Below are 15,933 nucleotides of genomic sequence, written 5' to 3' on the forward strand. Positions count from 1 at the left end.
CACTACTTTCAACTGCTTTATACCATGGGAGGTAAAGTTGCTGTAGAGTGGGAAACAGTGGTATAGATATTGGATTGAGCAAAATTCCTCATGGAGGAAATTCCCAGAGGAAACAGGAAGGTCTGAGAAATTAGTTTGGCAGTAGATAAAGATTCCATATACCAAGGTGTATGATAATGTGTAATGCCCTCAAAGGTCAGCAGAGAAAGTTATATATCTAAAGCTGATGAGAATGATACTAAGGGTCCTCCAGGTAGTTTTTTATGACACTGGAGGCTGGATCATCAGTTGTGGTGGCTTGAATGAGAATAGCCCCCATAGGCTCAAAAGCTCATATGTTTGAATACATGATTCTAGTTGGTGGATCTGTTTGGGAAGGATTGTGGGGGGGTGGCTTTGTTGGAGGAGGTGAGTTATTGGGGGTGGGCTTGAGGTTTCAAAAGCCCACATCATTTCCAATTCTCTCTCTCTCTCTCTCTCTCTCTCTCTCTCTCTCTCTCTCTCTCTCTCCTTCATGCTTTGGTATCATATGTAAGTTCTCAGCTACTGCTGCAGTACCATGCCTGCCTGTTTGCTGCCATGCTCCCTTTCATTATGATCATGGAATCACCCTCTGAAACTGTATGCTAGTCCCCAATAAACTCTTTTTTTTCTATAAGCTGCCTTGGTCATGGTGTCTTATCACAGGATTAAAAAATTAACTAAGGTATTAGTGAAGGAGGAGGAATGGAACATTTGAAGACACCAGGGAATTATAAATTAATCTTAGAGGAACAAAACAGGAGTTGACTCAGAAGATAGATTTGTTGGAGTTGATAATACCACTCAATCTCTGGTGTCCCCAGCCACAGGATGTTGTGATCTTGTCATGTCTAGCCTATATTAGGGATGTTGGACATTACAAAACGTAACAGGATTACAGAAAGTCAAGGAGCTTAGGATGGCGTGAATTGGCAGAAGACTAAGAAGAGATATGACATCTTGATTGAATGGGACCAGGAGAAACTCAAAGGAGGCTTTTGCAGGGAAGCTGGAGGCATCAACGAGATCTTGAAGAGACAGAAAAAAAAAACTAGAGATAGAAGAAAACATTTTTGTTTTCAGGTTTTATTTATTTTTGTTTTCTATGTATATGTTTTGTCTGCATTTATGTCTGTGTACCACATGTGTACAATGCCCACAGAGGCCAGAAGAGGGTGTTGGATCCCCTGGGACTGGGGTTACAGACGGTTATTAGCTACCATGTTACATGTGGTGTTTGAACCCAGATTCTGTGGAAGAGCAGTCAGTACTCTTGACAGCTTAACCATTGTTCCAGCCCCCCAAAGAACAACAGTTTCAGTGATTATTGCTAATGTTTACAGAGATCTTACTAGGGCCCAGGCAGATTTATCCTCCTAATGTTTCTAAGAGTAGAGTCTCACTGTTCTTTTCATGAATGAACAAATTAAAGCAGAAAGCTCCCACAGATTGCATAAAGTCACGTGACTGATTTGTGCATCCTAACACTATCACCTATACAAGCTAACTCTGGAGACACTTTTGACTACTAGCAAAAGGATCATGAAAGTAGAAGGGTTTGTAGTTTGAGAGTGGTGTACTCTGGTTTAAGGTTTCTGTGCTGACTTGAAAAGTTATTGGTATGCTGAATTATTCCAACATTATTCTCAAAAGCCAAAAAAGGGAGAAATGGTGCATTGTTGATGAACTCATGAATGGATAAAAACAACCATGTAACATATACATACAATAGAATGTTATTCAGTCATGAAAGTAATGTAATTTAAAAGTCTGGGACAAGTTCGCGCTTGTATACAATGTGTTGTGATCATATTCACCCCTATTATCATCTCTTATGTCCCTTTCACTTAAGATGGTCTCCTTTCTAACTTTTCTCCTACTTCATCCTCTCTTTCTCTCTGCAATGAGTTTAATTAGAGTTACTTTTATGAACATGAGTAGGGACTATTTACTGGAGCATAGGCAAATTGCTTGTGGCTATACCACTGAAGAAAATGACTCCAGCTCCTCTGGCAACCCGCTTATAGCTCTTAATGGAGGAGTGCACCTCACAAAGCTCCTTCCCATTCACAATGGGATGTTAAATGGCTTTATCTTGTGCAGGTAGCTGCAGCAGCTGTAAGTTGGTGGTGCAGTAGTCATGTTACATCCAGAAGACAGCATTTCATAGCACTCCTCCCTATCCTCTGGCTCTCATGATCTTTACGCCCCATTTTCTGTAATGTTCCTTGGGCCTCTAAAGTGGTCACAGAGATGTTTGGTTTAGGGTTGAGCACTCAACAGTCATTTGTTCTCAGCACTTTGACTAGTTATGAGTCTCTGCATTAGCTGTTGCCCTCTGCAAAAGAATTTTATTTTGAGCAAGGTTGAGAACAGAACTTGTCTATGGATAGAAATATAAATATTTATAACACACTTTTACCACATGCCCATTTAGGGAAACATCAGTAGTAAATTACACCCCCAACCCCCACCTCCCACCTAAAGAGTCTTTGACCATCCCAACCACAGGCTTTTGACTTTCTGGAACTATGAACTCTAGCCAGTAGGGAGGAAGCTTTCAGTGAAGTTCCAGCTTGATTTCTCTGTGTCTTGCAACCAAAGGATGTGGTGTGTCTTCAGCAACAGGGTCTTCCTCTATCTCTTTCTGGTAGGCTACCAAGAACCTGTATTGTTTTGAGAGCTTCTGGAGCCTCTCTAACCAACAACTCATAGGGAGTTATTCCTCACCTGATACTGTGATTTTCATTTAAATGTCTATGGCTTTGTGGAGCAGCACTAACTGCTCATAAAAGGCACTTCAGTTCAAACTTTTAAAAAATGTATTTTGACATGGATAGCTCTTGAAAGATTATGTTTAATAAATTGAATAATTTCATGTGCATTGAGGTACCTAGAATAGGCAAATTCACAGAGACAATGAATAGCAGAGGTACTAGGACTGTAGAGGACAATGGAGAGTTATTGTATAATCAGACTTTTGGGAAAAGGACAGGATAGACAGAGGTACAGTTATAAAATGAGAAGGTACTTAATGTTCTATTCCAACAAAAGCTTTCAGTAGTCAACTGTTATTCTTTGATTAGAACAGTCATGGAAGTAAGCTGCTCAGTGTAAAAACAGTTGGATTTGAGGTGACAAGGGTGGGTGAGGGTGGGATTCTAGCATGTCACCCACCAGAAGCATCAGGTCCTAACATCTCTCTATCCTCAGGAGTGTCACCTGTGCCAGTAGCAGACCCAATGCACTAAGTACATGGAAGAAGGAAACCAGACTGGGATGGTCCTCTTCCACTTCCGCCCCTTCTCCAAACTCCCCGAGCTGCAGATGCTGATCTTTGTGGTCTTTCTCATGATGTACCTGGTCAGCATCGGAGGAAACATGTCCATCGTCCTCACCATCTGGATCAATCGGTGTCTCCACACCCCTATGTACTTCTTCCTGGCAAACCTGGCCAGCCTGGAGATCTTCTATTCTTCTACCATAGCTCCCCTGACTCTGGCCAGCGTCCTGTCCACAGAGAGAACTGTGGTCTCCCTGGCAGGCTGTGGTACCCAGATGTTCTTCTTCATCTTCCTGGGCAGTGCTGACTGTATTCTGCTGGCCATCATGGCCTATGACCGGTTTGTGGCCATCTGTCACCCTCTGCGCTACAGCCTCATCATGAGCTGGCACTTGTGTGTCCAGCTGGCCCTGGGGTCCCTGTTGCTGGGTTTCATCTTGGCCATGCAGTTGACTGTGCTCATCTTTCGACTGCCTTTCTGTAGCAGTAAGGAAATCAGCCTGTTCTACTGTGATGTCCTCCCTGTCATGAGACTGGCGTGTGCAGACACCCGTGTCCACGAGGCCACTCTGTTTGTGGTCAGTGTCATCGTCCTCACCATCCCTTTCCTCCTCATCACTCTGTCCTATGTCTTCATTGTAGATGCCATCCTGAAGATCCGCTCAGCTGAGGGAAGGCACAAAGCCTTCTCTACCTGTTCCTCCCACCTGACTGTGGTCCTCCTGCAGTATGGATGCACAAGTCTCATCTACTTATGTCCCAGCTCCAGTTACTCTCCTGAGCGGGGCCAAGTAGTATCCGTGGTTTATACATTCATCACCCCTATGCTGAATCCTTTGATCTACAGCATGAGGAACAGAGAACTCAAGGATGCTTTGAGGAAGGTGGTCATGAGGTTCCTCCTGCTTGAAAAACAATGAACACTCTGAATGATCCTCTACAACACTGGGGAGTAAAGATGTTGAATTGACTGTTGATGAGATGAGGAGGTGGGGTTTGCAGGCTACAGGTTTGATACAGTTAGATTTCCCAATCACATTACTATTCAATAGTTGTATTTCTTTTCTCAGCTTCAGGTTAGTCATTCTTCAACATAGGGATGAAGAATTCCTGCAAAATCTAAGTGTTGAGGGCCATGAAGATTAGCAGACATGAGTGAAACAACCTGTCACTTTTAAACTGAAACAGAAGTGAACATAGTTGTCCTTTCCTAGCTGTCATACCTAACATCTTCTCACCTTGCATGTTTCTCCAGATAACAGTTCTTAGGTTGATGGCAGTTCTCAACACTGAACATGGGAAAGGTCAAAACTACCAGCGAGACAAGCATTAGGCCTGGAACATTATGCTCTGACCTCTCTTGTTCCCATTGCATAAATACTGACTTTCTTTTTTTGAGTACTGTACTTACATCATTTCCATATATCTCTCTGTCCACTCCAACTCCTCCCATATCCTGCCTAACTCCCTCTCAAATTCATGAACTCTTCTTTAAATACTGTTACATATATACATATATGTCAGTGGTTCTCAACCTATGGGTTGTTACCCTTTGGGGGTTGAACAACCCTTTCACAAGGCTTGTCTAAGACCAGTGGAATTTTGTGGGGCAAAAAAAAAATAGACCAGTGGAAAACACAGGTTCATAACAGTAGCAAAATTACAGTTATGAAGGAGCAATAAAAATAATTTTATGGTTGGAGATCATCACAACATGTGGAACTGTATTAAAGTGTCACAGCGTTAGGAAGGCTGAGAACCACTAACATATCTATCTATCTATCTATCTATCTATCTATCTATCTATCTATCTATCTATCTATCTACATATATAAAAATATTGTCCAATAAGTCCATTTAATGTTGCTCATATGTTTTATTATGTAGCCCTAGAGTAGGGATAGTAGAGGGAATGGGGATGTGTGTAATGGTGGGTTTGGCATAGAAAGCCCATTTCTTCAGCAGAGAACTGGAAGGAAATAAGAATTGGAAATCTCCTCCTCAGGCCTTTGCTTTCTTATCTAGAAAACTACAAGACATGTGCTGCAAAACTGCAGTTCTTTGAAAGGGTTCTACAGGGCAGAAAATAAAATCATGACTAGAATTCACATCTTATAGAACTGAAAATTTGTATTCTTTGTTTGAAAGATGAGAACAAAAAGGATGCTGGTCATAGGGGTACATGCCTATAATTCCAGCATTGGGGAGGTAGAGGCAACAGAATCAAGAGTTAAAGGTCATCTTTAGTGATGTGTTTATCTAACTATTCTTTATCAATAAAAAATTGTGAATCAGATATTGGGGTAAGAACCTGAATGATCAGAGGAGTGGCAGAGAAGCCACAGTGACCTCCTATCTCTTCGGTTCCTCCATCCAAAAGGCCTGAGATCCTCTCTCAGCCCAGCCTTACTACTTCTTGTCTCCTATCTGTCCTCAGTCCTCCAAAACTTCTGTGGTTAATTTTGGTCAGCTAGTGGCTAGCTCTGCCCTCTGACTCAAAGCCGAGTCAGAATGTGGTCAAAATACCACACACCTTAGCTCCATAGCAGGTTATGCTTGGCCTGGGTTACCTGACACCCTATTTCCAGAAAAAATAAATAAGTAAAATGTATCTTTGGTTCAGTCCCTGCCACTTTTGGCTCCATATCTTACTGCAATATGCTACTAGGTACACACTGTCTGTGGGACATTAGGCTTCCAGACATTAGGTTGTTAGGTGGAACAAATATTGTGTGGTCAGACAATCATGAACAGCACCATACTGACCAAAGTCAAACCTGCTTACCACAGGATTGCTCACAGCCTGCAAATGCCATTGTGTTAGTTATGATATATATGAAGGATGTAACCTCCTTTTTTTGCATGTATATATACATGTGCTTTGTGTGTATGTAAATGGGTGTTTTCATGTGTGCAGGAGCACATTTGTAGGTGTCTTAGCTACTATTCTGTTACTGTGAAGAGACACCATGACCAAGGTAACTCCTTTAAAAGAAAGCATTTGATTGGGGTCTTCCTTACAGTTTCAGAGGATTAGTCCATTATCATGGCAAGAAGCAGACAGGCATGGCTTTGGTGCAGTAACTGAGAGCTTTACATTTTGACCCATAGGTAGTAGGTGAGAGACAAACACTGGGCCTGGCTCTGGGCTTTTGAAACCTCAAAACCTCGTTTTCACACTCAGGGATACCATAAATACACTAGACTGGGAGCCATAATCTATATGCAAAGGGCCTGTAGGGTAAAAAGAAAAAAGACATAATAAAAAAAATAAAAATAAAAGTTAGATAGATAGAAGATAGATAGATAGAGAGAACGAGGGAGAGAGAGAGAGAGAGAGAGAGAGAGAGAGAGAGAGAGAGAGAGAGAGAGAGAGAGAGATGAGAGGAGGGGGAAAGCCTTGGCATGACATTGTAAGACAAGGAACTTCCAAAGATGCTATTGAGTTCATTTTCTGTGGCCATCTACTGCTGGGCATGCAGACTACCCTCAAGAGTAGTTTGTTTTCCCAGTGAGACTCCTTTGGAGAAAATTAAACTTTCATTTGCAAGTTGTTTTGAAATAGGAAACTGGAAGGACACAAGAATTGGAAATCTCCTCAGGATTTGCTGATCTGGAAAACTACAAGACATACATTGCAAAACTAAGAAAGAAATTAGGGATCAACACTCAGTTCATATGTATACTATCATAGCATCTGTAAGTAAAGATAGTTGGACTTCTTCCTTTCCAACCACTGCCCATCTGGTGCAGACCCATGCAAGCCCTGTGCACATGCCCCAGTCTCTGCCTTTAGATTTTGAGGTCCAGGATGGTGATATTTCCAGCAGTTCTTTTATTATTCAGGATTGTTCTTGTAATCATGGATATTTTGTGTTTCCTTAATAAAGCTGAAAATTGTCCTTTCAAGATCTGTGAAGAATTGTGTTGGAATTTTGATGGGGATTGCATTGAATCTGTAGATTGTTTCTGGCAGGATGGCCATTTTTACTGTATTAATCCTACTGATCCGTGAGCATGGGAGATCTTTCTGTCTTCTGATATTTTCTTCAATGTCTTACAGTAGTGGTTCTCAACCTGTGGGTTATGATTCTTTGGGAACCAAAAAACCCTTTCATAGGGTCAGCTAGGACCATTGGAAAACACAGATATTTATATTATGATCCACAACAGTAGCAAAATTACAGTTGTGAAGTATTAACGAATGTAATTTTATGGTTGTGGTTGAGGTCACCACAACATGAGGAGTTGCAGCATTAGGAATGTTGAGAACCACTGTCTTAAAGTTTATCATACAAGTCTTTCACTTGCTTGGTTAGAGTTACTCCAAGATATTTTATATTATTTGAGACTATTGTGTAAGGTGTTGTTTCCCTGGTTGCTTACTAAGTCCATTTGTCATTTATATATAGGAGGAATACTGATCTTTGTGAGTTAATTTTGTATCCAGCTACTTTGCTGGAAGTGTTTATTAGTTGCAGGAGTGTACCTGTAGAATTTTTAGGGTCACTTAAGTATACTATCATATCATGTGCAAATAAAGATATTTTTGACTTCTTCCTTTCCAACTTATGTACCCTTTTTCTCCTTCAGTTGTCGTATTGCTCTAGCTCAGACTTCAAGTACTATATTGAATAGGTATGAAGAGAGTGGACAGCCTTGCTTTGTTCCTGATTTTAGTGGGATTGATTTGAGTTTCTTTTCATTTAATCTGATGTTGGCTATGGGTTTTCTGTATATTGCCTTTATTATGTTTGCTCATGTCCCTTGTATCCCTAATCACTCCAATTCTTTTATCATGAAGGGGTGTTGGATTTTGTCAAAGGCCTTTTCTGCATCTAATGAGATGATCATGTGGTTTTTGACATTAGTTTGTTTACATGGTGGATTGTATTTATTGATTTTTGTATATTGAATCATCCCTGCATCTCGGGGATCAAGTCTACTTAATTATGGTGGATTATTTTTGGATGTGCTCTTGGATTCAGTTTGCAAGTATTTTATTGAGAAATTTTGCATCTATGCTCATAAAAGAAATTGGTCTGTAATTCTCTTTTTATGTCTTTATGGGTAACTGTGGCCTCATAAAACAAATAGGGCAATGTTTCTTCTGTTTCTGTTTTTAGAATAATTTGAGGGGTATTGGCATTAACTCTTCTTTGAAAGTCTGTTAGAATTCTGCACTCAAACCATCTGGCCCTGGGCTTGTTTTTTGGTTTGGAGACTTTTTTTTTAAGTACACAGAATACAAATAAAGGTTTATTGTACAAAATTAAGGCTTTAGATTTCACAGTTCACCCAAACTAAAAAAAAAAATTAGGTGACTCTCTCCCCAAAACTTCACTTTCACTTCCAACCATTAAAATGATTTGACCAAATGTAATCAAAACGAACATTATAAATAATACCAAGTCATTTAAAACTGGCTATTCCAAATGTTATTTCTTGGCATAGGTAATCTTCATGGCATGGGATGGTGTGATTTTAAACACTTGCAAAGCATCTCTGGCAGCTCCAGCCTGTCCATCATTTTCAAATTCTACAAATGCAATGTCATGCCTCCCAGGCGAACTTCATTGAAACCAGGGAACTGATTGAACAGCATGGATAACATCATCTCATTCGTGTCTTCTGGTAAGTTATTAAGGAACAGGATTTAGTTTGGAGGGTAATCAGGGACCTGAGGATTTCGCACTGAGTTTCCTTGAGTATTAGCTGAATTTGGTGTTCCCTGGCCAGGCTTTTTGTTTGCAGCTGCTGTAGCCAGTTCCATGGTTTTAGCTTTCTTCTTTTCCTTGTCAGCAAAAGTGCCACGCATTTTAGATATTATGTCAGAATCTGTTTTTGCATATTGAATTCGCATTGGTTTACCATAAAATGGAAATCCTTGTAACTGTCTCAGAGCATTTGTGGATGAGCCCAGTTGCTTAAATATAACAAAAGCTTGACCCCTCATCTTCATGGTCTTTAAAGCCACAATATCTACCACGTGTCCAAACTGAGAAAACAGGGCATACAAGGATCTCTTCAACTCTTCTTTTTTAATTTTATCATTCATATTGTTGATATAAATAGTGTGATTTGGTCTGATATCCATGTTTGTGTAAAACTTTTCAAATAGCCTGAAGTCCGCACCATCCCGCTTGAAGCCACTGGTTTGGAGACTTTTAATTAATGCTTCTGTTTCATTGGGGGTTATAGGTCTGTTTAAATCATTGATCTGATCATGATTTAAGTTGGCATATGGTACCTATTGAGGAAATTATCTATTTCTTTTAGAATTTCCAATTTGGTGGAGTGCAGGTTTTTAAAGTATGTCCTTATGAGTCCCTAGATTTCCTCAGTGCCTGTTGTTATGTTTCCCTTTTCATTTCAAATTTTGTTAATTTGAACATTTTCTTTCTTCCTTTTATTTAATTTAGACAAGGGTTTGCCGATTTATTGATTTTTCTCAAAGAACTAACTCTTCGTTTCATTTATTCTTTGTATTTTTTGTTTGTTTCTGTTGTGTTGATTTCAATCCTGACTTTGATTATTTCTTGCCACCTACTCCTTTTGGGTGTATGTTCTGGAGTTTTCAGGCATGCTGCTAAGTAACTAGCTTGAGATTACTCCATTTTTTTAAATGCACTTAGTGCTACGTGTTGAAAAGATTACCTGACTTCTAAGAACAGAATATTGCAAGGGTGATGGAATTGTCAGGGAGTCCAGTTACAAAAACACCTCAGGTTTGATCTTCCCCCCTCTGCCATCCTCTCCTTTTTCTTGTGATAGAAGTCAGCTGCCATGCTGTGAGCTTTCTTATAAAACAAGGACAACACGGAAGAGGACAGAGGGACACCTCCAGCAAGACCAGCAAGAAACTGTTGTCCTCAGCTCAATAAGCACAAGAGAATCAAAATCCTCACACCAACCAAGTTTTTATTATCTAGCAAATATATATCTATATTAAAAATTAATTAACTCTGTGTGTGTGTGTGTGTGTGTGTGTGTGTGTGTGTGTGTGTGTGTGTGTGTCGTGTATTCATGGCACTGCTTGAGGGTGGAGGTCAGAGGATGACTTCGGGAGTCCCTTACTTTTCCCCTTCCACCATGGGGACCCTGGAGACTAAATTTAGGTCATCAGGCTTGGCAGAAAGTGCCTTAACCTGACGAGTCACCTTGCTGGCCCGCTAGCAAATATACGGTGTAGGGATATGGGATCTTTTGAAAGAGGAGACCCACGAATAACAATAACAAACATGATATTTTGACTTTGTAAAGTTTGAGCATCACCAGTTTTGGTCATATTAGATAGACAGAAAAAAAAAAACTAAATTGTAATTACAGGTGACACACATTTTGTGGTAGAATCAGTTTTAAAAAAACATTTAATTGATTCTTTGTGGATTTCATATCATGCATCCCGATCCCATTCACCCCCCTGACCCTTCACATCCACCCTCTGTCCTTTGAACTTCCCCCCAAAATAAAATAAAATTTAAAAGAAAACTAAAAACCCCAAGCCAAAACCAAAACCAACCAACCAAAAATAAAATAAAATAAAATAAAGATTTGGCATGAAAGGTGTAGTGTGACCCAGTGAGTCAGTCACACAGTATACCCTTTAGTGCATAGATCTTTACTTCCAAGTGTTTGTTACTCTGGTTCGAGGCCTCTGGCTTCTTATATATCCTTGATACTGGGCCCTCACTGGGACTCCTCTTGGATATCTTGTTTCGTTGTGTCATGGGGATCCTGCAGTTTCGGATCTGCAGGTCTGGCCCCTTCACATGTTCCAGCAGTTCATAGTTGAGGTGGATGTTGGGGTGGGCTAACTCATAGCCCTGGTTCTGTACCTGGGTGTTAGCTGGGCTGGTCAGCCTACCGGCTTTCCCTCATTGTCACCACCAGGGTGGGTTCTCCAGCACTGTCCTGGCTAGCTCACCCACTGCAGCAAGGAGCAGGTCCAGTTTTCCTGATCTCATGCCTTTGGACCAGCTCACCTGCACCTATATGGCCAGGACCAGCTCTACTGTTTTGTCCAGGGGAGGTGCAGGGCACGTTCTCCTGAGTGTTGCAATTGGTGAGGTGTAGGGCCAGCTCTCCAACCTAGTCGATGGCAAGAGGAGGGTGGGGATGAGTGAGCAGGGAGGGCATCTTTCTCTCACTCCTGCCCTACCACTCACGCCAATGGGGGGGGGGGACACGTTGGGTCAGATCTCTTGGTCTCACACCCTCAGAGCCGGGTCACCTGCACCCTGTCGACAGTGTCAGCTCTACTGTGTTGCCCAGGCAAAGTGCAGGGCCTGCTCTCCAGAGTGCTGCAGCTGGTAAGGGGCAGGACCAGCTCTCTCACTCTCCTGACCTCAGAGCCAGCTCTCCCACCCACCACAGGCAGTGAGGGGAAGGAGATGCAGGAGGGCATCTCTCCTTGCTCACTCCACCATAGGGCAGATGAGGGGTGGGACCAGATCACCCGTGCCCCTCCCCCCAACAAGGTCAGCACTATTGTGCTGCCCAGGCAAAGTGCAAGGATCACTGTCCTGAGTGCTGCAGCCGGTGAGGAGCAGGGTCAGCTCTCCACTCTCGTGATCCCCAGGACCAGTTTCCTGCCTACAGTAGGTGGCAAGGGGTGAGGGGGAGTCATATTTTTTTTAATTGAAAAATTTTTCACACAATATATTTTGATCATGATTTCCTCTCCCCCAACTCCTCCCCATTCTTCCTACCTCCCCACCTCCCCAACTCCATGCCATTTCTTTCTTTCTCTTTTTAGAAAACAACCAGGCAAACAACAAACAGACCAGAATTTTAAAAAAGGAAAAAAGAAAAAAAAAACACAAGAAACGCGCGCGCGCGCGCGCGCGCACACACACACACACACACACACACACACACACACACACACACACACCGTAAAAACACAAAATCGGAAACCATAATATACAAGCAAAAGACCAGTAAGACAAAAATGTCTAAACAAAGCAATATGAGACACAAAGTCTTCAAAAAATGCCATATATCATTGAGTATGTTTTGTATTGGCAGTCTACTGCTGGACATGGGGCTTATCCATAAGTGTGGTTAATATACCCAGTGAATAGAGTCATTTAAATTCAGACCTCTTAGTTATGTGTCCAACAATTGTTCTGTTAGTTTATAACAATGGCCCCACCAATGAAAAACTATTATGTGAAGGAGAGACTGACTTTCTTGTTCTGGAGATGTAGCTCAGTTGATAGAATGCTTGCCTAGCATGCCTGAAGTCCTGGGTTTGAGCCCCAGACTGGCATGAACAGGGATTAGTAGCATGTGTCTATAATCCTAGCACTGGGGAGTTGGGTGCAAAAGGATCAGAAATCTAAGGTCATGTTTGGTTACACAGAATGTTTGAGATTATCTTGAGGTACATGAGTTCCTGTTTAAGGAAAAAAAAAAGCAAGAGTAATGTATAAAGAAGCACACTGGCACTGGAAATGACGCTTGACAAATAAAGACAGCAATGATAAAACTGTGTGTGAGTGTAAAGGTGTGTGCAGGTTGGGAGACAACCTTGATCGTCATTCCTCAGGAGCTGTCCACGTTGTTTTTGAGACAGGCTCTTTCACTGACCTGGAGCTCACCAAGTAGGTAAGTCTGGCTGGCCAGTGGATCTGCCTGTCTCTACCACACAGTGACAGTATATGTCACTGTACTTGATTTAAAAAAAAAAAAAAGTGGTTCAGAGGATTGAACCCAAGTTCTCACATTTGTGTAGCAAGCACTTTTCTCTTTCTTTCTTTCTTTCTTTTCCTTCTTTCTTTCCTTCTTTCCTTCTTTCTTTCTTTCTTTCTTTCTTTCTTTCTTTCTTTCTTTCTTTCTCTCTCTCTCTCTCTCTCTCTCTCTCTCTCTCTCTTTCTTTCTTTTTCTCTTTCTTTCTTTCTTAACTGACTGAGAGATATCTCATAAGCTCTGATTTTTTTTTTTAAGTGTCTGGATACAGGCAAGAATAATGGTGGACATTATAGGGAAGAAAACGTTTGTTTTGTATAATAACTTTTTAACAGTTAGTACCATCCAGTCATTGAAGGTGCTACCTTGGGAGTATACAGAAAAATTGAGCAAATTAAAATGACCAATGACCGCCACCACCAACAAAAAGCTGTCCCATGCTATGTGTCCTATGGTGGCCTTATCTAATGCACTCTTCTGACTATAGAATGGTCGGTGCTTTTCATCGTCTTACAGTTATTGTCCAACTGTGTAAATTGGAGACAATGGGTAGTAACGAAAGTGCTTCTCTCCATGGAGATGAAAAGAACTTTGTCTGCAGGAGAAGTGCAAGCTCTCCCACCTCCCCAAAGCTAGTTTTGCACAGGCTCTCTTACCCTCTCCCCCAAGCCAGTTTTGCACTGAGTAACCTATTCATACCAGCGTTCCTGCTGTTTGTCTGTGGATCTGACAAACACTCCTTACTGGTTGCTTTATTAATAAGCTAAAAAATTGAAATATATTCATTTTATATTTTCATGAGAGCCACAATTTTACCCTGTTAAAATCAATTATGTTTTTAAAAATAATTTTTTGAGACTTTAAAAAAATATTACTTGTATGAGTGTTTTTTGCCTGTATCTATCTGTACACCACGTGTGCAGTGCCTGTAGAGGCCAGAAGAGGGCGTTGCATCCCCTAGAACTGGAGTTATAGGCTGTTGAGAGTCATGCGGATGCTGGGAATTGAATCCAGATCCTCCAGTCAGTGCTCTTAACCGCTGAGCCATCTCTGCAGTCTGAAAGCAATTATGTCTTAGCAGGAATCCTTGGTAAACTCTTCAAAATGAATCCTTATTCCTTCCTCACCGCTACACTTCTGCCCAGACTTCAAATGTCTACACTTTAAGAGTGTTTCAGTGTAATCCCTCTTACTGGAGAGGTTGAAACAGGAGAATGGCAAGTTCAAAGCTTGCCTGGGCAATTTAGGAAGAGTCTGTCTGAAAGTAAAACAAAAGAGCTGGTGCTAGAGAATGAGCTCAGAGGTGGAATGTTTAGCAAGTGTACGCAGCCTTAGGGTTTACGACCACCAGGGGGCGTGGAGGTCTTCGCAGTCCGCGTGTGGCACAGTGGCAGGAGGTGAGAAAAGGGATCAGAGTTGAGAACCACAGGGCTGGCTCATACAGCCCAAGCCCTGCCTTGCTTGATGATCTTTATGGCAGCGGAGGAAGTCAGTAGGAGAGAGTGCACATCTCAGAGGGCAAAGTCCGGTTGGAATTAAGAAAGTATCTAGGACCTTTAAAACTGAACGCAAAGCGCAAGATCCTTTCCGAACTTGAGACCTAAGTCTTCGCTGGCTCCAATTGTTGACCACCACCCCGCTTGAAATGCCATTTGTTACCCACAACCAAATAGGGAGGACACGGGGGTAGGGGCACGGTTGAAGAGGGAAGGACAGTGAGAGGAACCACACTTTTCCAAAAATTCTTCAAATGCCGAGGCTCTTTAACAGCTAGGGGATGTGTGGGGCTTAAGTTTTCCAAACCAGACGTCTCTCTCCTACAACCCTGCCCTGTAGTTACAAGTCAGTGGCTTCTTTCCTCACACAGGCTTCGCAGCAAACTGCTAAGTGGTTTCTGATTTATGGCTACGGAAACGGAATCCTCTTGAGGAACAGGATTTCCCTAACAGTTATTTCAATTGTTAGTAAAAAGTGACGGAATCGCCTACACGTCTCCGAGAGGCACCGTGGCTACCAGCTGCATAACCCCCCAAATTCCTCGCCGCAGCCGAATCCACTGCGTCTCTTCTCCAGTTATGTTCTCTGCAACAGGTCTCTAAGAACCGCGCAGTTCTGTACGTCGTAGATTCCTTCTTTGAGGCGGAATATCTCTTGGGCATCATCAGAACATTACCCCCAACCCCCAATCAAAGGGAGCAGGAACCAGCTTGTCTTTAACGGGACGAGTCCGCGGAGGGCAGTACGGAAAATATGGAGTCGAAGCCAGGCAGATCTCTTCTCTTTTTCTCTGCCCTGCGGTGCTGGGGACCCCCGCGAAGGCTTCTGCTTCTTGGGATGCCAGGACGCACCGGGTGGCGCTGGAGCGCGTGCGCGGGCCCTTTAAGCAGGAGCGCGGGGCGCGGCCCAGGTACGGGGCGGGTCGAGGGGCGGGCGGGCGCTGAGCCGGCGCTGGTCCGGGAGCCGGATTTGGAGCGCGGCGCCGGCGGGGGCCGGAGGGGGCGGCGCGGCGGACCTCGGTGGCCTCGGACGCTCCTCCTCGTGAACGGCCGCCGCCCGCCTCCGCCTGCGCTAGCAGCTCCCTCGCCCCGGCCGGCACCCGCTGCCGCTGCAGGCAGCTCACCTGGGACGCGCTCACCTGGGACGCGGTGCTCGCCGCCGCCCGCACTTGGGCCAGGATGAAGGACCGGCTGGAGCAGCTGAAGGCCGTGAGTTTGCAGAACCTGGGGATCTGGCGGGCCGGGCGCTGCTGGGATCAGCCGCCGGGAGGAGTGGTGTGGGAGAGGGGCTTCCCTTAGCTCCCCTAACCCAGGCCGCCCCGGTGCTCCGCGAGCTAGGCCTCTCTCCTTAAGCCCCCGCCTCATCCCGCTGAGCTCTGTACCCTCCCCTGCAGGGTCATGTGCTTGGTGATTCATCACCTAGCAGCGATTTCCCTGAAC

At 43.2% G+C, this 15,933-nt stretch overlaps 2 protein-coding genes and 1 pseudogene across 11 annotated transcripts in view; 2 read left to right on the forward strand and 1 right to left on the reverse strand.

Annotated features, from left to right (window-relative positions):
• The first annotated feature begins 3,271 nt into the window (after positions 1-3,271).
• LOC128095258 (olfactory receptor 10V1-like) lies at positions 3,272-4,224 on the forward strand. Its single transcript, XM_052714082.1, has one exon. It carries the CDS (start codon positions 3,277-3,279, stop codon positions 4,222-4,224), a length of 948 nt encoding a protein of 315 aa, XP_052570042.1. The 5' UTR covers positions 3,272-3,276.
• Positions 4,225-8,541: 4,317 nt separating this feature from the next.
• On the reverse strand, positions 8,542-9,522 carry LOC128093929 (U2 small nuclear ribonucleoprotein B''-like; annotated as a pseudogene).
• Positions 9,523-13,215: 3,693 nt separating this feature from the next.
• The window catches only part of Stx3 (syntaxin 3), a 44,834-nt gene continuing 42,116 nt past the window's right edge, over positions 13,216-15,933 (forward strand). For 3 of the 10 annotated variants that reach the window (XR_008222807.1, XR_008222810.1, XM_052760199.1), the window contains exon 1: positions 13,237-15,702. Coding sequence is in view for 6 of the 10 variants with exons in the window: in XM_052760199.1 (XP_052616159.1) it covers positions 15,673-15,702 (30 nt within the window). In the remaining 4 variants the exon portion in view is untranslated. Of the gene's footprint in view, positions 15,703-15,933 lie in introns of all 10 variants that reach the window. The other 7 variants (XR_008222808.1, XM_052760202.1, XM_052760203.1 and 4 more) reach the window with 6 other exon arrangements.

This window comes from Peromyscus californicus, unplaced genomic scaffold (genome assembly GCF_007827085.1).
Source record: "Peromyscus californicus insignis strain IS unplaced genomic scaffold, ASM782708v3 Scaffold_4__1_contigs__length_199733344, whole genome shotgun sequence".
Classification (NCBI taxonomy): Eukaryota; Metazoa; Chordata; class Mammalia; order Rodentia; family Cricetidae; genus Peromyscus; species Peromyscus californicus.

Coding starts and splice junctions, on each gene's coding strand:
- LOC128095258 (XM_052714082.1), top strand. CDS start 3,277: ATGGAAGAAGGAAACCAGACTGGGATGGTCCTCTTCCACTTCCGCCCC.